The sequence below is a fragment of the Octopus bimaculoides genome, chromosome 7 (genome assembly GCF_046866305.1).
Source record: "Octopus bimaculoides isolate indiv1 chromosome 7, ASM4686630v1, whole genome shotgun sequence".
Lineage (NCBI taxonomy): Eukaryota > Metazoa > Mollusca > Cephalopoda > Octopoda > Octopodidae > Octopus > Octopus bimaculoides.
In genome coordinates, this window is record NC_142934.1 from 58,667,608 (window position 1) to 58,690,840 (window position 23,233).

Sequence of the window (23,233 nt, forward strand, 5' to 3'; positions counted from 1 at the left end):
TATTATAATATACATACATATATATATATGTATATATATACATACATATATATATATGTATATATATACATACATATATATATATATGTATATATATACATACATATATATTATATATGTATATATATACATACATATATATATATATATACATACATACATATATATATATATATACATACATATATATATATATATATACATACATATATATATATATATATACATACATATATATATATATATATATATATATATACATACATATATATATATATATACATACATATATATATATATACATACATATATATATATATACATACATATATATATATATACATACATATATATATATATACATACATATATATATACATACATATATATATACATACATATATATACATACATATATATATACATACATATATATATATACATACATATATATATATATATATATATATATATATATATGTATATATATATATATGTATATATATATATATGTATATATATATATATATATGTATATATATATATATGTATATATATATATATGTATATGTAATATATGTGCATATATATATATATATATATATATATATATATATATATATATATATATATATATATATGGGAGAATATACAAATATTAACAACAGACGAGGACAGGTGGTGTAAATAACAAAAGTATATATTAGTATGACGCTCGGGAATACGGAAAGTCTTTGACGTTTCGAGCTACGCTCTTCAACAGAAAGAATACGGAGACAAGGAGAAAAACACGGAGAAAAAAAATTGAATAGTGTTCAGTCAACGGTCAATCATAATAATGGCCGATCATAACAATGGCTGACCGGAAGTTAGAAATTCTTATTTCAGGAGAGCTAAGAAAGGGGGAGATAACAAACGGTGATCGGGAACGAGGGGCTGTGTGTGGGAGGTAGAATGCTGGTGATCTTGACGTATGTAGTGTGAAAATGGGGAAGGGAGAAAGGGAGAAAGTAGTTGGTCAGTTGTAGTGTGTGCGTGGTGTGATGCGAGGGTATTGGTGTGGTGTGCGTGGTGTGATGCGAGGGTATTGGTGTGGTGTGATGTGAGGGTGTTGGGAGGTGGGGAAGGCATGGGTGGAGTGTGGGGGAGAAAGAGGGGAAGGTGGGTATGGGGGGAGAAAGAGAGGAAGAGAAAGAGAGGAAGAGAAAGAGAGTGAGAGAGAGGGAAGAGGGGTATGGGGGGAGAAAGAGAGGAAGAGAAAGAGAGTGAGAGAGAGGGAAGAGGGGTATGGGGGGAGAAAGAGAGGAAGAGAAAGAGAGTGAGAGAGAGGGAAGAGGGGTATGGGGGGAGAAAGAGAGGAAGAGAAAGAGAGTGAGAGAGAGGGGAAGAGAGTGAGAGAGAGGGGAAGAGAGTAAGAGAGTAATGGTGAGAGAGTAAGAGAGTAAGAGTGTAGAGAGTAGGAGAGTAAGAGTGTAGTGAGTAAGAGTGAGAGAGGGGGAGTACGAGAGAAGAGAGTGAGAGAGAGTAAGAGAGAGGAGAGAAAGAGTAGGGGTGAAGAGAAGTGGGAGTGGAGAGAAGTATGAAGAGAGTGTGAAGAGACGTACAAAGAAGTAGGAGTCGGAGCAGGAGGTGGGGGAGGGGAGAGATGGGTGGTAGGAGGGAGGGTGGGGGAGAGAGACAGGAGGAGAGGGTTAGATGAAGAGTGGAGGGGAGTTGAGCCCATGTGGCGCAAAGGAGCGAAGATAGAAGATTAATCCCTGTTCACGGCGCAAACGGGAGTCCGGATGGCCCCTGTGCATGGACAATCCAAACACAGACAGGTGTTGCCGCAAGGAGTGGCCGGCAGAACGGAAGTGGCGTGACACCGGGGTTTCATTGCCGACGTTGATATCTCGGAGGTGTTCCGCGAATCGGTCGGCCAGGCGGCGCCCCGTTTGTCCGATGTACAGGGATTGGCAGAGAGAGCAGGAGAGGCAATATATGATGTTGGTAGACGTGCAGGTGAAGGAGTCGGTGATGCGATAATGCGATAGGGTCGGTGATGGGTGCTGGTGAGGAGGGTGGTGTTGGAGAGGTAAGGGCAAGTGCGGCAGCGTGGGCGGGAGCAGGGGAACGAGCCAGGTTGGGAGGTTGGGTTGGGGAAGAAGCTGTGGACCAAGAGGTCCCGTAGGTTGTGGGCTCGTTTGAAGGAGGGGAGGGGTCGATTAGGGAAGATGTGGGAGGTGGAGGGGTCGGACTGGAGGCGCCGAAAAGCTCGGAGATATATCTATGCATATATGTGCTCAAATGTAATTGAGATAAAGAAAAAAAACATTGATTAGAGCTCAAACATCAAATTCGAGTCAACGACTCTATATAACACCACGCTTCCATGCAATTGATGATATATATAATATTACCTTGGCCTTTAACATATAAAGAATACATATATAAAAAACACAGGAGGTAAAATATATATATGCAAATAAAAATACAGATGTATAGAACATATCACGAGGGTATATACAATCGACTAAGAATTCTAAAGCGTGTCATGCGACTAAAAATCTAAATAAAATAAAATATCAATCCCCTCAAATAAAAATATCTCAAAAAAGTTCATCTCATAAAAACCAAGCTAATTTGGAATCCAGGAGCATAAGAGCGTTCCACAAAATCAAGTCAAATACATCTATGGCCATTTTGGGTGTTCACTGCCGCGGTTCAATATACGAGTTAAAGTGCATCTCGGCAATGGTACCCTCATCAACATGAAAAGCAATCTCAACAAATTGTTCGTTCACGTCGATTGTATATGCTTTCTTAATAGGTTATTCTATATATTTGTATTTTTATTTGCATATATATTTTTTACCTTCTGTGTTTTTTTTATTTATGTATTCCTTATATGTTAAAGGCCATGGTAATATTTATATATGATCAAATGCATGGAAGCATAGTGTTACATAAAGTCGTTGAATCGAATTTGACGTTTGCTCTCTAATCAATGTTTTATATATGTATATATATATATATATATATATATATATATATATACATTCTTTAGTTTCTCGCCTTGTTTCTTTCTGTGTTCCTTTCTGTGGAAGAGCGTAGACTCGAAACGTTAAATACTTTTTCACTTCTCGAGCGTTATACTAAATACATCTGTCTGTTGGCTACACCAGCTGTCTTCGTGTTTTGTTTTTTTGTTGTGAATTCTCTCTCTGTCTCTCTCTCTACACACACACATATATATGTATATATATATATATATATATATATATATATATATATATATATATATATATATGTATATATGTGTATATATATATATATATATATATATATATATATATATATATATGTGTATATATATATATATATATATATATATATATATATATATATGTGTATATATATATATATATATATATATATATATATATATATATTTATATATATATGTATATGTATATATGTGTGTATATATATATATATATATATATATATATATATATTTATATATGTATGTATATATATGCTTGTGCGTGAATGTGTTCATGTGAGCGTATGTGTGTATGTGTGTGTGTGTGCGTGTATGTGTGTGCGTGAGTGTGTGTGTATGTGTGTGAATATATGCATTTGAACTTAAGTATATTTTTGTTCTCGAAGCATAGTTACCCTATTAGCAACTGTGCCGTCTATTTGCCTATGGAGTAGGTCCCACTAACCCTAAGATCCTGATCTACTTATACTATTATATGCTTGTATATATGTGTTATATATATTTTCCTGCTTCCTTTCCAAAAATAGAAAGTAGGTGGTTTTATCTATCTTCCATATTTAGGTGTTTTTTTTAAATGACCGTTTAAAAAAAATTCCTTTCTAATTGTTTCTGTTTCCATCTGCTTCTCTTTCTCTCTCTCTCTTTCGCTTTGCACTATTTTTCTCTTCTTTCTCCCTTTCTCTCTGTCCTCGCTTCTCTTTATATCTTTCTCTATTTTAGGGTGTATTATTTCCCATTTTTCAAATACTTTTCATTTATATACCTTTACTATTTTATTCTTTTACTCTAGACTATTATAGTTTCCCTTTCTTTTTCTTTCCTGCTTTGCTTCCTTCGTTTCATTTTGTCATTCTATAATTTCAAACCCATGCTTTCTCTCTCTCTTTCTTCTCCTTTTATCTTCCCCCTGTTGTCTTATATTTCTCTATGCCATTTGCTTTCTGTCTATCTCAACACACTTATAAAAAAATCTTCTCATCTGTCAATTTTAGATATTAGATCTCTGTAACACCATGCAATAATGCAGTGCCCTGATAATCCGTTGTGGTTAAGCATCCAATTGTATTTCGAACTTCTATTTCTGTCCTTCCATACAACCACAACAGTTAAACGTAAGTAGGGAACAAATAATGTACACTCATGTGTATCATAATTTCTCCTACATTTGCTATGTATATCCTAATCAGTGACACTACTAAGAATAGTGGTAACTACATCACTATTCTAGAAGCAGACTGGATTGTGAATATAAGGAGCTTTAAGCACAACAGTAGCAGTAATTTCCCTCTCAGATCCAGTGTAACCTGATTTCTCTATTGATAAATAGCTTATTATTGTAGTCAGTTCTATGAAATTCTCAAACGTATTATCGTAGCAGTTCTAATTTGGATGGAAACTAGTCGATTGACAATTTATCACATCACATAGCATACTTACTTTTGAACCTGATATGTAATAACCTCTTGCTCTCTCTCTCTCTCTCTCTCTCTCTCTCTCCCTTCTTCTCTTCCCCCTCTCTCTCTGTTTCCCTTGCCTTTGGCACACAAACTCACATACATACACACATACATACGTGTGTGTGTGTGTGTGTGTGTTACTTCTGCTAGATATTAATAAATACACACATACACACATAAAAGTGAAGGGGGATTATAGTCTGGGGAGTTAGGAGGCCAGAAATTGTCTGACAATCATGACTAGGTTCTCCTGCTTGTGTGGCATGGTGCAGAGTCTTGTTGCCAGACGTAGGGTCTTCCAGCAGCCACCCTCTTGACACAAGGCAGCACTACCTCCTCCAGGCAGTTGATGTAGGCCTCTGTGTTGAGTGTGAGGCTGTGTGGGAAGATTAATAGACGCATAACGTCGCCATCATTAGTGATCACTCCAAACATCATGATGTTGACTGGATTTTGATTTTTATCACTCTCGGTACGTGTCTTCAGATTGCACTGTCATCAGATTGATACCCAAACAGTGAAATGTTCGCATTAGAGCTTCCTGATTGAATGTCAAGCAGTACAGCATGTCGTTTCCAAATTTCTGACAGAATATATTGCGTCATGGTACTGTTTTTCTCACAGGCGGTGCCCAGTTGATGCACATGCGCGAAATAACAAATATAAAATGGTGACAATTTACCTATCACACACACACACACACACACACAAACACCGCCCCCCCCACACAAACACCGCCCCCCCCCCCCCCACATATATATGAATTTGCAAACTTTCGAGAGAACATGAAGTCTTTTGAATTGGATCTTGAAGTGCAAATAAGGCTATAAATATTACCCTGTGAATATTTTATAGCAAAACACTTCGGGATAGAAAAAGTTAGACTTCCCATGGGTCTTGTACTTACATCTCCTGTAGACATAGCAGGCCTTCTGCTATGTTACAGATGCGTAAGCAATCCAGCACTTGTTGACCAGAACTGAAGGGACGAAAACTAACATAAAGACATGCACACACACATACGTAAATATAGGCGCACATAAATACACACATGCACACAACAGACTGCAACACTCTTTCCCTCTACCAAATCCACTCACAAGGTATTTGTCGACCTAGGACGAGAGGAGAAAACATTCGGCTTATTGCTGCGCTGTGAGACTGAACCCAAGACCACGCCGTTGTTAAGCAAACTTCTTAACCACACAGCCAAAGAACAATTTCCGCATAGAATTGATCTCAAAGCTATACCTGTAGAGAAAAATAATTATTCTATCGTTTCAACATTTTTGTCAAATACATTAAATATATTTTAAGGGTTTATTTGAAATACTCACAGTTGCTTCAAATTGTGTAGATGTTGCACTGATTCAAACACTTGAGATGTTAAATTGTTTTTACTGAGCCAAAGAGTAGTTAAAGATGTAACATTTCTGAAGGTATCTTTTGGAATATGGCGAATGTGATTGTCGTTAAGATCTCTGTAAAAGGTATGAGAAAATATAGCATTTAAATGTCCATCCGTTTTTATAATTATTTGAATAACAACGAAATGAGTCATTATATAATAGTCTGCATGCTTTCTCTCCAGGCAAATAGCTTAAAAGCCCAGGAAAGGAAAATGATAATGATAATGCAAACAAGAAATGAATTGTAGATATAAATGGTTGGCTGGAAATGAAAGTTTTCTTTTGTTTTCCTTCTTATACTTATCTAAACCAGCCCATATGTACTTGTGTGACTCGAACTTACATTTCCTACTATTGTACAGAAGATATCCTTCGAATGTCCATTTTATGAAGTTTCTAAAATCGATTGAGGAATTCAAAGGATTGCTTACATATCATGGTAGAAATCCTGTTATGTGTACAGTAGATGTGGATTATACTCGCACAGACGGTCTTTGACTATTTCTATCCAAGACAATTTTTCCAACTATATTCACCGGATAAGAAAAACATAAGTCCCATTCTTTTACGATTAATTTTAAACTGAATAAACTTCCAGTTCGCTGGATTATTTTGGTCAATGTTAAACTTGATAATTTTTTCGAGAATGTTATCAGAAGTCATTAATTAAGTGTACATGATGGCTAACTGACTGTTCGTAGTACATAGAATCATATGGGATATATTCAACCGATTATCGTGTTCTTGCTTGCAATTCCGTAACTTTCAGCTAACAGTCAAATTTACATATAAATGGTTGCAATCAATTTAACCTCTTTTTCGCTTTCTGTAGTCTAGTATATACACAGCGGTTCCTCTCATTGGTACATTTCATTTAAACAATTCGTCATAGAAGACGCTTTTGTTGGAGTTCGGGCGAGAGGTCGATTGAACTGACTCTGTTATATCAGTTTCGATTATCTTATTCAGAACAACATATATTAAAGAGAAAGTGAAACTCGAAAGGGCAAGAGTGGATGCTGAAAAGCATTTTGTGCAGGTCGAGACCATATTGTCAACTGAATCTCTTACACAGTTTTCTTAACATTATGACAACATCTTTTTACGTTTGGTCAGTTTAGCCTTTCACGCTATCAGGATAGTTAAAACAATGTACCAGTCAAGTAGTGAGGTTGATGGCATCTATAATCCCCTCCACTTAAAATTGCTAATCTTGTATCAAAATCAAAATCCATTATTTAAGTTGATTCCTCCAAAAATGAATAAAATCATCCAAACATTAGTTTGTCATTAGGCACAAAGTCAATCGTTATAGAGAGGATTTATTATAGATTCGACGGTAACCCATAGACCTATAACTGTTGGCTATAGTATATTACCAGAATAAGAATTTACTACTATATAGCATTAGTAGTGAATGCACATGGTCTAGGGGTTAGGGTGTTGAGCTTGCAACCATTAATTCGCTAGTTCGGATCTCGGACCGGGTGATGTGTTGTGTAACTGCATAAGACACCTCATTTCTCATTGTTTCAGTATATCAGCATTCAACAGAAAATGTTACAGAGTCAGCCCCTTGCTGAGAGAGGGACGACTGCAGCGTATTGGCCTCTCATTCACAGGGGACACTTGTAACTTGTAGCCTAAATGTCTTGAAAACCCTATTAAGTTCCGGCTTTATGAGTTTGTAGGCTCAAGGTAGGCATATTTATTATTGCTGTTCGTTTCATCAGCTCCGAAGACATAAAAGGTAAGGTCAACGCCGCTGGTGTTTGAGTACAGAACGTTGATGAATATAATTGGTAATGAATCTAATACTCCGAACTCCACTTACCATAATAATGAGGAGGATGAAGAGAGAGAGAGGGGGGAGATAAAAGAGACAGAGACAGAAAGAAAAAGATAGGGAGGGAGTGAGAGAGAGAAAGGGAGAAATTGCATTGTTGTTTGGTTGTGAGTAAATGCACTAGGAAGACACAATATGTGTGATGCATAAAAGCTGGGAGATAGAGTGAGTGAGCGAGTGAGTGAGTGAGTGGATGAGAGAGAGAGAGAGAGAGAGAGAGAGAGAGAGAGAGAGAGAGAAAGAGAGAGAGGGAGAGAGAGCAGATGATGGTATGAAAGGCTCATATTTTAAAGTCTGGTACTTATTCGTTGATCTTGAGGCAAAACCGCTGTTTCAGCGTTAGCAATCCAGCACCTGTTGGCCAGCGGTGGGGGGACGAAAACAAACACAAAGATGCGCAGACACGAATACGTAAATTTCTTTTCGCCCTTTTAAAGCCTAGCCAGACTCATGGGCCCGGTTTCCCGGTTTCAATGGCGTATGTGTTCCCCAGCTGGACGGGACGCCAGTCCATCGTAGCCTTACTCATTTTTGCCACCTGTGTGGACTGGAGCAACGTGAAATGAAGTATTTTGCTCGAGAACACAACGTATCGCCCGGTCCAGGAATCGAAATCACAATCTTACGATTCTGGTGCTGACATCCTAACCACTAAGCCCTGCGCCTCCACATACGTAAATATAGGCGCTCGTAAATACAAATATGCACACAACAGACTGCAACACTCTTTACCTCTACCAAATCCACTCACAAGGTATTTGTCAACCTTGGACGAGAGGAGAAAAAACACCCGCTCTATTGCTGCGCTGTGAGACTGAACCCAAGACCACGTCGTTGTGAAGCAAACTTCTTAACTATACAGCCAAAGAACAATTTCCACATAGAATTGACCACAAAGCCATGCCTGTAGAGAAAAATGATTATTCTATCGTCCCACAGTTTTTGACAAATGCATTAAATATATTTTAAGAGTTTATTTGAAATACTCACAGTTGGTCCAGATTGCTTAGATGTTGCACTGATTCAAACACTTGCGATGTTAGATTGTTTTTACTAAGCCAAAGGGTAGTTAAAGATGTAACATTTCTGAAGGTATCTTTTGGAATATGGCGAATGTGATTGTCGTTAAGATCTCTGTAAAAGGTATGAGAAAATATAGCATTTAAATGTTTCATCCGTTTTTATAATTATTTGAACAACAACGAGGCGAGTCATTATAGAATTGATTGCATGCATTCTATCTAGGCAAATAGCTTAAAACCCAGGAAAGGAAAATGATAATATTGTAAACAAAAAAACAATGAATTGTAGATATAAATGGTTGGAAATGAAGGGGTTTTTTTTGCTTCCAATCTTATATTTATCTAAACCAGCACATATGTACTTGTTAATTAAGGTGGAAATATGTTGTCCATTGGTTTCCAAGTTGTGTTGTCATAAGAAATACAATGAAAGAAGCAGTGATTTAGTGTTCAAAATATCTTCTTCCCTTTTGCTTAGGAAACGTGACTATTACACAAGTTATTAATGGAGACATAAAGTCATAGAATACCGGATAAGATTGTTGACTTCGTTTTGTACTCGGCCACACATATATAAAAAAAGGAAATTGAAATACGTCGTTTCTAGCTTTCCGCAGGGCGTTTGAGATTACTTGTAAGTAGAAGTGTGATATTTCAAGCTTACTATTTGCAAACTACATACTGAAAATAAACAATGTAAATTGTAATTACAAGCAATGGAAGAAGCGGGGTGGGGGAGCATGAGGTTCTTTTATTCTATTTCTCATTTATTGTTTGATCTGTTTCAAGCTTTGAATTGCTGGAGCACCATGCTGGGGCACAATTTAGCGGCTTTAGTTTGAAAAAGTCAACTCCAGTACTTCTTTTTAAGTATAATATTGATACTATCTGACACTTTTTGTCGAACCGCTATGTTATATATATAAGCAAAGTAGCTAGTTAGAAAATCTTGATAAGGGTTGAAGGTAGTAACTATACTGAGAAGTAATGTTTATTGCCACATCAATATGTTCGACATTACTACCGAGTTAACCCACAGGCAGATCCTGCGCCAGCTGGGTACTGGTGCAACTTACACCCTGTATATAGTGCAAGTAGGGGAGCAAACCCCTACCATCCTCTAAGAAACTACGGGATCACTAAACCTAACGGATTCGGGCTATGTGTGCCCGTTTCCAGTCGTGAACACCCAACCTCTAGAAATAGCAGGAATTCGCTCCAGCTCGCGAGACATAGAAAACTAAGCGATTATCAGTCACTGATCTTGCAACAAGCAAATTAGCTAGTTAGAAAATCTTAATAAGAGATGAAAGTGGTAACTATACTGAGAAGTAATGTTTAAATGTTTAATGTTTAATTCCTGAGGTTAAAACGGTAGTGACGTCGAACAGCGATATCGATGTGGCGATAAACATTACTTTGAGGGATATTAGTTCGAGTTCTATGGCTGGTTGTTGACAAATTTTTCCGCTTTTTCAGAGTAATTTACCCAGTATTTCAGCTGTTTTAACGGCAATTTTGCATTCCCAAAAATATAGTTTAATTTGTATTATTCAATATATATATATATATATATATATATATATATATATATATATATATATATATATATACGACAAGCTTCCACACAGTTTCTACCTGTCGAATCACTCGGCCTATGGGTATGCTAAAAGGCACTTGACCTAGGTGCCGTGTAGGAGATTGAACCTGAAACCACGTAATTGTGAAACGAACTTCTTAACTACAATATGATATTTGCGCCTTTTTTGCCCATGCAAGCCATACTTATGAAGAATATGCTTGTATATTCTCAATCAGAGAAATTGGTACAAAGCTTAAAAATTAAATAATTAAAGGCACATTGAGTAGAGATTATTGACTAAAGTTGTGTACATTTATAATTAATGCATTCAAGTATAACATGCAAACGTGAGAAGTCCTTCATTGGAGTAACTGCTCCAAAAGAGAATTTCATACATACAATGTACTTCAAAAAATACCTAGTTTGTAATTAGAATGTAGGATTATTATGAAGCAGTAAGTATGTATGTGGATTTAGGAATTGCAGTAAGGTCTGTTAAATTAATCCAAGATGGATAATAATAAACAAATTCAGAGACAAATTGCAATAGGCCACAAGGAAATTTGATAAAGCAAACTGGTAAGACATTTCAATTGTCAAAACATATATATTTAAATGTTCATCAAAATGTAAAATAGTGGTTAAAGAAAAAACTGAAATACAGTATTACTATATTTCTGGTTACTTCTATTCAAAGGTTGGTAGAACGCAAAGCATAGCGTCAAGGATTCTGGCTTGAAATTTGTTCAACCTGAAAACTTCAGATTGAAATCAAAATTGTTCTCATGTCAAGGTCCCAGGTCGCTCGTACAAAATGCTCCTTTCTAGGGACTTAGCGAACCAGAACTTCCCATTTTATAACTGACGAAGAGACACCAGGCTAGTCCATCACGTTAAAGATGTGGGCGATCCAAGTAAAACTAAATGGACTCGACTATCACGTAGTGTACCAAAATGTGTAGTTAAAAGTAAAAAGCTACGATGTGGGCTGCTAAAGTTCAAGAGTGCTCTTACTGTCGCCACAATCGGCTTCAAAATATCAGTAGAGCGTTCTAACAGGTCACAAAGAATTCTTATAGGTTAACCCAAAGAATTTTGATACTAAATTTTATTTCAACATAGCCCATTGAAAATCCACTAATAATCTATGAACTAATCAAAACGAATTATGCACACAGCATTTTACTAGTGCATTAAGTAACATCAGCAAAATATAGAATACGTCCTCACACAAAGACTTTTAACAAAGCTAAATGCATTTTCGTTTGTGAACGTTCACAAATCGAGACTGAATGACACAGATGATAATTATAACGTGTGTAATACAGCAAAAATAAAAATAATAAAGCACCTGAAATATGATAGCCTATTTTATTTGCGGTAAAACAAATCCATACTGGTCATCAATCCTATTGGGGGAAAACTATGAACACTTGGTCTTCTGTGTGCTTTCTCTGTTAATCAGGTAAATGTAACACGCATGTTATTTACACAGTGCACATATTCCAGTAAGTCAACTATAGTGGGGAAAATTCAGTTTCATGTTTGGTGTAGCTAGCAATCTAAAATTTATGAGATATTTACAAAAACTTCTTCTTCTTCTTCTTCTTCTTCTTCTTCTTCTTCTTCTTCTTCTTCTTCTTCTTCTTCTTCTTCTTCTTCTTCTTCTTCTTCTTCTTCTTCTTCGTCGTCGTCGTCGTCGTCATCGTCGTCGTCATCAACATGTTCTTCACTGATTTGGTTAAGTGAGCATATACAGCTCTTTTCATTGCATAATACGCAAAAAAACGCCATTTTTCTTTCATTCTGATTTTTAACCTAGAATAAATATATGCTGTTTAGATAGCACACCTGTACTGTAGTTTAGAACCAAACTTGGTTTGATAAGTCTTCCGTCGTCATCACCACCACCATCACCACCATCCTTCTTCTTATCCTCTTCGTCGTTGTGGTCACCACCACCAGCAGCAGCAACAACAACGACGACGACAACAACAGCAACAACACCAATACAGCCACTACTATCACCACCACCCTTCTTCTTATCTTCATCATCGTCGTCACCATTATCATTATAACCACCATCACGACCATCACCTTCTGTATCATCATCGTCAGCAGTAGCAGCAGCACAACGATCAACATCATCACCTTCACCACCACCGCCGCCACCATGACCACCACCACCATCACCATCAACCATCACCATCAACCATCACCACAACGGTAATATCTCGGAACGCCCAGCCAGTCAGTGGTTTATTATGAATATAAATCTTACCTTAGTCTCATATACACCCTTTGGAGAAACTAGGTAGTGGTGACTTTCTAATGTTCGTTCGAATACGAGGGCGTCAATGCCCAGCCAGTCAGTCGTTTATTATAAGTATAAATCTTACCTTAGTCTTATATAAACCTTTTAAAAATGCTGTTAGTGGCGATTATCTGATGTTTGGTCGAATAGGAGGACACCAACGCCTTGTCAGTCAGTGGTTTATTATAAGTATAGCTCGTAACTTAGTCTTATGCACATTATTTAAAAAAGCAGTTGTGGCGACTTTCTGTATGGAAGTCATGGGCACAAGCGCGGGTAAAAGTGACCGCGAGTGTTGATTCCAGATGTTGTGGCAAATGTGATAGTATTTCATTTTAATCTTTTCCTATTTGTGAGCTTAGGTGACTATATCTGTTTACGGAAAGTCACTTTTGTTTTCTCATATTTATTGGTTATAGCTCAATAAGGAAAACGTTTGTTTCTTTCCATGAGGCAAACTGATTGAAAAGTAAGACAAAAACTGTAAGTTGTCATGTTAATGATTTAAAAAGTTTAGTCTTAAAAATTAACTTGTATTAATGAAATACTGAAGTGAAATATTAAAATGAAATATTTATGTCCCACTTCAGAAGTTTATATCTTTATACAGAATACTTATCAACCAAAGGAACTGCTGGGCATGCGCGAATAGAATAGCTTTTGGTGTGAATCAAAACCGAACCACAGATAGTTGGTTGGAAGCCTAAACGTTAGTTAACAGCACTCAACCCGCTAGTAAGAATGAGATATTGGCCCCCTTTGGTCTATGAAACACAGCCTCTCAAGATAGCGACAGCTGACATTTCGATGATAGAATGAATTGTCTTAACCAAGTATAGAAGAATCACAATTTTAATTTAATATAAAACAATATTTCATTTAATATAACTTTATTCCTTAATATGAATGTAATGAGATTATATTATAGGAGATTGAATATCGAAACTGAATAACTACATAGCGTGTGAATTACTTGATAAAGTCGTACTTTGTTTGAAATTAATATAATCTTTAAAACTGATATCTTAATTAGATTTTCATATTGCATATGTAGCGAAAATCAACGTTTAAATGGTTGCACACGAAAAGAGACAATTTAGCGAATAAAATTAAACGATATAAAATATCAGAATGAAATAACAATGCGCTGCATTGAAATAACCATAGCTATTTAATGTCATTTAAAGTTTAGTCAGACAAGAAAGATTGGGCCTTCACATTCCCCGGTTTCTCTGAAACTAGTGGTTTAATTTAGATGATGCATAATCGTTGTTTAGCTACAAAGAAATTCTGATCAAGGAAATCCTGATCAAATGCATTACAGCTATTCATCCCGTCTTACTGGGAGTATCTACGCCTACACTATTTGCTGTTATTTTCAGGAATTAGAGCAACAACGTAGAGATCTCTACGTTGGGTCGACTAATTACTAATTTAATCTTCTACCGGTCGACATTTGCAAGATAAAACAAAACTAGAAACAAGGAATACGCATAATGTCTAGTGTCTGATTTGGTGATTTGAGGAGGCAGGAGTGGAGGTCATATGCAGCTAACTAGCTTCAAAGGATAAAATGCGGATAGAGTAGCAACAGAAGAGATTGAATGAGGATGTTGTGTATCTCTGGACCAGTGGGTATAGTGTAGTAAACCCTTTGCCATTTAGCTGAGATATTGTAGTAGTAATAGAATAGAGAGATAAAGGAGATAGTGCACCAATGGGCTCGAGACTGTTTCAGTGTTATGCATATCTATGTTACTTGTGAGAGGATCAACCACAGCCAGAAGTTTATAACTAGAAAAAAAGCAAACTGTTGCTTATGTATGATAGAATTATTTCTAAATAAGAAATCATTCTCGCATCCATTTTCTTTTAGATGCGGCTAAGGTTATTCGTGTGTATAGCAGCAGTTGCATTGTAAAGAAGAGATCAGTATGTTATTTTATATCTTGAACTTAAGGAGAGCCAACAGACGATCAGAGCTGAGGTGTTTTCCGGCCATCAAAAAAGGAGGCTAGAGTTTGGGTTACAAATTTTGGGATGTTATTAATGTAAGGTTATCAGAAGAGATCATAACAGGTTGTGACGTTCAACATTTCTCGTAACACATGATTTTAATTTTGTTTTTTCCAAGAGTAGAGAGAGTGGCGTGGAAAATTTTTCTATGATATATGCATTAATTGTATCTTGTGCTGGTGAAGAACCATAATAGACCGTTTCCATCTCATTTTGTCAGGAGTTCAATCGTTACTCTACGGAACTTTACACAGAAATTACAATGAAATGATCGATGAATCGACCGTATTATATGGATTGTTCTTTTACAGAACCCTGGCTGATAAAAAGTAAACTCAGCTTTACAGGATTTGAACTCAGAAAACAAAAGTAAGTGCCAACTATTATATAACACACAGTCCTGCCTTTCTGCTATATCTCCCACTTCCCCGAGTTCTAATTTAGAATTTATTCCATCATCTATACACAAATAAATTACTGGTCGCAGTAAATTATCACATGATCAAGAATAACACTCGAACAACCTTGGACACAAAGACATGCAGTCTCTTCAACCTGTCTTATTCCCTCATTCCACCAACGGTTTCTGCTACTTCCAGGTTACCCAGTGGCCCAGGAACAAAATTTGCAAACTCAGGTCCAAGATATTTTACAAACAAGGCTGATCATTACTCAATTTTAATATCAAAACAAACACAGGTATGATAATATTTTTTATTATTATACAAGTAATGCTTCAAATCACTCCAAAAATTTTTCTATACTCATTTGTTTTGCCGAGGAAGTTTTCCAAGAGAATGTCTAAAGTCTTTTCATTGCACAAGATTTATGTACATGCATTACAGCACAGTGTATCAGACGATGTTGCGTCATTGTGGTATGGAGTCAGGTCTTCAACCAGCAAAGTTTGCTGAACATTCTCTTGCTTGATGCAAGAGACACAGGCTTGCAGCATGATGACATTTTCATCACAAAGGCTGGTCTATTGCGCTTTCAGAAGAATGATGATTTGGTAAGCAAAGTTCAAGCATCAGTAACCATGGTCACCTTAGGTCCAACTACTTGGAGGACAAGGTCCAGTGAGTGGTTTCCGATGTGTATAACATATGTACCAGGAAACATGTGTTTTAATCTTTTTTGTATATGTTAAATGTTTCCACTCATGGTACAAGCGCCATCAAAGGAAAAAGCAACATAATTTTGAGCCCAGATCGATGTTGAAATAACAAAAAAAGACATCCAGAATAACGTTAGTTAGTGTCTCCAAAGTGTAGTCAGGAGAAAATCTTTGAGGACCTATTGGTTTTCAGAAACATAACGACTATAATTGATTCTTGTTTCATGCCAGAGCAATCGCATATAATACCGATAAACATGAAATCTTTATCATTTTTATGATCTTATGTAGGGTGTTATGATCGTATGCCTCTAGTATTTAATTTTGTATGGTATCAGCTAGGAAATTAACTCGCCGTTTAAGTCGCTGACATACTGGAGTATTACTACCTCCATCAAGGTACGCCCAACACACCTATCTACCTTATCATGCTATTGGTACGCACATTGTGTTGTCTTCCCTTGCAATTCTAACTTCTCAGAACGTCACCGCTCTAGAATTGTTCACTCGCCCTTATGTCGACTTACAGATGTTCAAATCAGAACATCAGCTGTTTTAATCGGAATACGTGCTGAAATCATAGGAAGAGATTGAACTATATAAATACCCTATAGTCCTAATAAGTTGTAGGGACAGCAGTTAAAGGCTTCACGCAAAATGGTGAAAGCAGATTAGCTTAGCGAAATACAAAATTGCAACTGAAAATCAAAGTAAGGAAGAAAAGGGATCTCTTTTTGTTGGTCTTTATCTGAGAAAAGCTTTCAAATTATATTAGAGAGAATATCTACAGCTAGGGAGAATGAGGAAGAGTTCATCTTCTGGGAAATAGCGGTCACGTCTTTCTAAAATTACAAACAAATAACTTTATGAAGAATTATGAGACGCCCTCTCAATTTAATGTTTGTAGTTCAGAACAAGAGACATTGAGAAAACCTTTATAACGTTACTCGGCCTACTGGTAATAACAGACAAATCACAGTTTTCAAAAGAAAAGCACACCTCGAATAATGTATTCCTAAGTAGTCACCCATAAAAAAGATGTGACGGTCACAGTTGGAATACTTTTCACCATTGGTCTAATCAAACAGAATTGACTTAACAACGACGACGACCACGACAGAAACAACAACGAAAAGAACAACTAAGACGACGATGATAACGACAGAAACAGCAGCACAACAGAAAATACCATTGTATAGCTATTTATTATAATTGTTATATCTGAGACCTTACTCTTTATTAATGTATGCGATTTACAAATGTTTTTTTTTTCAGAAGTATCATATTCATATTGCAAGCCAAGAAATTGTCTGTTTCTTATATGTATTCAATTCAGAAACTTGAATTTATATAATAACATTTTTTATCTGACAGCAACCTGTTATTTAATATTAATAGATCAAGATTTGTTGGTTTGTGGAATGATAAATCTAAAACTAAGAACTTATAAAGAAGTTCACAATTTTATAATATTCTACACGTAAGAACTATATGATAATGGCATATAGACTGCATTTTAAAATGAGAATCAAAAGGAGCAAAATGTCAAAAATTTACAAATGTATTAAAATAGATAAATTATATAAGAACTACTTAGTTCACATAAAACAATATTTCATCTTAGTTGAAATATAATTATATTCACTATAAATCACACCTTTGTAACGGAAGAGTATATTTGACAGAATTCACTTCACAGTATATCGGTTAATTATTTTTTATCGATACCAGAAAAATCAAAAGCGAAATCAAAGCTGGTAGGATCTGAAATAAGAAAATCAGTGCTACACAGTGGATCATATCTATGTACTCAATATCACTAGAATATATTTAGACTCTTTACGTTCTGAGTTAAAATTCCACCGAGATCGACTTTGTATTTCATCTTTTCAGGATAGGTAAAATAAAGTAACAATTGAACACCGAAAATGACGTAATCGACAGCATCTTTCGTCCAAAACTGCTGGCCTTGTACCAAAATTATTAATCAAATATACTAAAAATAGAACAATTTCCATTTATGATATAAAAATAACGAATTAGAAACGTTAATGATAGGTTACAGACAGCCACAGATACACTATATACTGATCCTTGTAAAAAAAAAAAGCGTAAATTTACGAAACATATACCATTAATTTCCATCCTTATGATTCCAGGTTGTGTTGACTGATCTACTTATAATATCAACATAGTCCACAACATAACCAAAAACAAACTACGAACATTCATTTGATATTGAACCAATACTGAAGATTTCATGGATTTGCGATCATCACAAGTATAAAATTATTTTCTGTTAGCAAAGAAAACATATTGTAAATTATAGGTAGGGAGATGTGTATCAGCTATATCTTTCCTAAGAGATTAGTAATGAAAGGGAAGTGAATATACTTTAAACGGTGATTTCAAAGTGTCAACGAATCACCTGCTGGAAGTTATGTTTTGCTAGAATTATGGCGATAAACATTGAACTCTACTGACAGCTATTTTATGGGGGAAGAAAATGAAGCTTGTTAGCTTCCAAAACCTATTAGCTGTGTAAGTCAAATTATTTCACTTGTGATTGCAACCACAATCTCATTTAACAAGTGGCAATGCAGGGGCAGACTTCAAAGGATTCTTTACTTGGCTATATTTCTGTTTGGTACTTATCTCATCGATATACATACAAGCACGAGCGCGCGCACACACGCACGTACATACAAATGCATGCAGACATACAAACACACATTCACGCATGTATATATATATATATATATATATATATATATATATATATATATATATATATATATATATATATATATATATATATATATATATATACATGCATACCTACATATACATAAAAACACATGCCCACACATACGCACACAGGTACACACACACAAGCACATACACATACATATATATAAATATATTAACAAGTGGCTAGGTTGCCGTCAAATTCTATGAAAAGAAAATATAGCACAAATATATGTATGTGCGTAGCTATGTTTATATATCTTTATATATGCATGCATGTATTTCCTCTCAATCCTTTCTGTCGAAAAGAGTAGGCTCGAAATGTCAAAAACTTATCCATTCATCCCGAACGTCAAACTAATATACCTGTTTGTTGTTCCCTCACCTGTCTTTGTCTTTTATTTTCTGTACATTTGAACGATCCACACACACACACACACACACACACACACACACACACACACACACACACACACACACATATATATATATATATATATATATATATATATATATATTTATATATAGATACATACATATATATATATATATATGTATATATATATATATATATATATATATATATATATATATATATATATATATATATATATATATATATATATATATATATATATATATACATTAGAGAAAACAACCAACGTTAAATATTTTTCTTTTATTATTTAACGATATTATACTTATCGACGCTGTAGTTTAAACTAAAATTAAACGTTATACTATTAAGATATCGTTTATTAGAATATCAGCTAACAATATATAACAAATGAATTTCTATAAAAATACTTATTTTACCAATAAATAAAAAATGTTTAACAATATTATTAAAATAAATGTAATACTTATCTTAACGAAGTTTTAGGCTAAACTAAAATTATAAACGTGACATTATTAGCTTTACCTTTATTAGAATATAAACTAACAAAAATATTAAATGAATTTATATAAAAATATTTATTTCACCGATAAATATATATACATACATACATATATATATATATATATATATATATATATATATATATATATATATATATATATATATATATATATATGTGTGTGTGTGTGTGTGTGTATGTATGTATGTATGTATATGAATATATATATATATATATATATATATATATACATATAAATTAGAGAAAACAACCAACTCTCATGAACTCATCCAAGAAAATCCACAGTCGCATATAGAAAAAATTAATAAGTAAATACACTAAAAAGAACTATAATAAAATACAAACTAATAATCATTAAGATACTAAAACGACCACATGTGTTTCATAACTAAATTTTCAAACAGAAAATAAAATAAAATCAAATCGATTAAAATAAATCGATCGAAAATCAATTCTATTAAAAATATAGCTAATCTTCGGGTCAAAATAATAATAAGATGAATGTATATATATCAACCAACAATAAATAACAAATGAATTTATATAAAAATACATATTATATCAAGAAGTAAAAGTACTTATTTTACTAATAAATAAAAGAAAAATATTCAACGATATTTTATTTATGGAAGCTTTAGTTTAAACTAAAATTAAACGTTATTTTTAATTAAACGTGTTTTTCTTTAATTTATTGGTGAAATAAATATTTTTATATAAATTCATTTAATATTTCTGTAAGTTTATATTCTAATAAACGTAAAGTTAATAATGTCACGTTTATAATTTTAGTTTAGTCTAAAACTTCGTTAAGATAAGTATTACATTTATTTTAATAATATTGTTAAACATTTTTATTTATTGGTAAAATAAGTATTTTTATAGAAATTCATTTGTTATATATTGTTAGCTGATATTCTAATAAACGATGTCTTAATAGTATAACGTTTAATTTTAGTTTAAACTAAAGCGTCGATAAGTATAATATCGTTAAATATTTTTCTTTAATTTATTAGTAAAACAAGTACTTTTACTTCTTGATATAATAAGTATTTTAATATAAATTCATTTGTTATTTATTGTTGGTTGATATATATACATTCATTTTATTATTATTATTTTTGTATTTGGACAAGAAGATTAGCTATATTTTTGAATAGAATTAATTTTCGATCGATTTATTTTAATCGATTTGATTTTATTTGATTTTCTATTTGAAAATTTGGTTATGAAACACGTGTTGTCGTTTTATTATTTTAATGATTATTACTTTGTATTTTATTATAGTTCTTTTTAGTGTATTTACTTATTAAATTTTTCTATATATGACCGTGAATTTTCGTAGATGAGTTCATGAACTTTGGCTCTTTTCTCTAATTTATATATTTATATATTATATATTATATACTGTGAAACTTAATTGAATTTTAATTTTTGATAAATTGAATTTAATTGAGTTTTTACCTGTAAATTTGGATTTTTATCCCTATCATTATTATTATTATTATTATTATTATTATTATTATTATTATTATTATTATTATTATTATAATATATATATATGTGTGTATGTATGTATGTATGTATGTATGTATGTATACATACGTGGTCTGATTAATAAGTATCCGGAGTGTTGTCATAGTAACAATGCTAAACCACGCAGAGTGAAGGCACTTGGCACCGATTGACCTTGAACTCTGTTGTGCATGCGCTGAAAGTTTTAACGTTCTGGCTCACTTCCACTGTTTACAGCAGTTCTTGGAAGGAATGTGTGTAGCGTGTGATCGTCGCATTGACCATAACAGAGAGTTGAGCAGAGAATCTGCATCAAATTTTGCCAAAAGCCTGGTGATACCTACTTAGAGGCCTACGCAGAGTTTTCAAAAAGTTTACATTGTTCTCGACACAGTCAAGATCTAGTACAACTGAAACCCGAGTCTCTTCTTGGTCAGTTGAATTCAGTTTTGGCACAATTTGGCAGACACGCATCTCATACCCAAATCTACAGGGATAATGGACTGATGTGAACTATAACTAATCTGCACATTTTCTGATAACTCACGGATGGTGATTCGACGATTTACCCTCACAGCTGCACGTACATCTGCGATGCTTTCTCTGCTAGTTACGGGCCTCAATATCGACATTCTTCGGCCATCTTAGAAACAACTGAACTACTCGTACACGTGTGTGCGGCTCATACACTCCTCTCCATACACGTTCTGCAACTTTGCGTAGGCCTCTGAGCAGGTGTTACCATGACAACTTTCTCTGTCTTCGTCAATGCAACGATCACTCACTACACACCTTCCTTCCAAGCACTCCTGTAAATAGCAAAAATGAGCTAGGACGTAGAACGTGAAAGTTTAGAGCGCATGCACATCAGAATTCAAGGTGAATCTTTGCCAAGCGGCTTTTCTCAGCGTGCTTTAGCTACGTTACTATGGTAAGAGTCCGGATACTTATTGATAGGACCTCGTACACATACACACACATATATATATATACATACATACATACATACATACATACATACATAATGTATATATGTATGTATATAATGACTAGCACCATTTAAACTAGTTGCAGCAAAATCGTGTAAGTAAACAGGTCGCAGCTGGTGCGACGAAAATTTTGACACAAACGTTTAAGTGAAGTAGTCTATCTGTGTATATCTTTGAAATGCTAAGCATTTTGCCTGGGGTGCTAACGATTCTGCCAGATAACTGGTAGCCGTAATTGAGGACGCTTGTTCTTGATTTTGCATTAAGATTTTCAGCACGAAAGCGTTTGGTTTCGATGTGAACTTTTTCCCTATACAACCATATTCAGTAGAGGAAATAAGTGATGTAAAATGTGTAAATTTAATTCTTTAATTAAGAATCAAAAGTAAACAGTGGAAAACATTAGGCGAATCTGACCACTTATTTAGACGAACGTTCTCTAAGTATATTGTATTCTGGCATAAGTACATAAACTTTCATCACTTATAGCATAAAAATTATTGAGAGTTAGCAAACAACACATTCATGCTTTTCCACCTGAATCAAAAAATAAATATAAAATAAAATATGAAAAAAAAAAAAAACGCATCGGAGGGGAGATGCACACTCTACATCTGAATCTGTGGGTGAATTGATTTGCAAATTATAATGTGGCTTGTCCTGCGTTACTTACCCGTGCATTTTAATTGAACTGAATTAAGCTCTGTAAGTGTTTCATTAAAAGAGAATTAGAAGACTAAAAAGATTACAGCTAAAAGTAAGCATGATAAAATATTCAACGTCTTCCAATGATGGCAAGCGAATCAAACGTACCGTAGTTCGTTATTGGCTATAAATAATATGACCATTTGCTTATCGAGAAATTTGTAAGCTCGATTTAAAAAAAAAAATTATTTCATTTTTTTAAGTATCATCATTACAGGTATTTATACTCCGGTGAAATTTAGAAATCAGCTCCTAAGTAAACGAAACTCTCGAATGCACCACTGTACAAACACACATACACAGTCACGTATCTGTGTATGCATTTATGTAT

General features: G+C 34.3%; 1 protein-coding gene across 6 annotated transcripts in view; it reads right to left on the reverse strand.

Annotated features, from left to right (window-relative positions):
* LOC106873188 (uncharacterized) overlaps positions 1-23,233 on the reverse strand; it is a 713,512-nt gene that overhangs the window by 393,755 nt on the left and 296,524 nt on the right. For all 6 annotated transcript variants that reach the window (XR_016242634.1, XM_089355369.1, XM_089355373.1 and 3 more), the window contains 2 exons: positions 8,968-9,111; positions 6,060-6,203 (listed from right to left, as the gene is read on the reverse strand). Coding sequence is in view for 5 of the 6 variants with exons in the window: in XM_089355369.1 (XP_089211495.1) it covers positions 6,060-6,203; positions 8,968-9,111 (288 nt within the window). In the remaining variant the exon portion in view is untranslated. The remainder of the gene's footprint in view (positions 1-6,059; positions 6,204-8,967; positions 9,112-23,233) is intronic.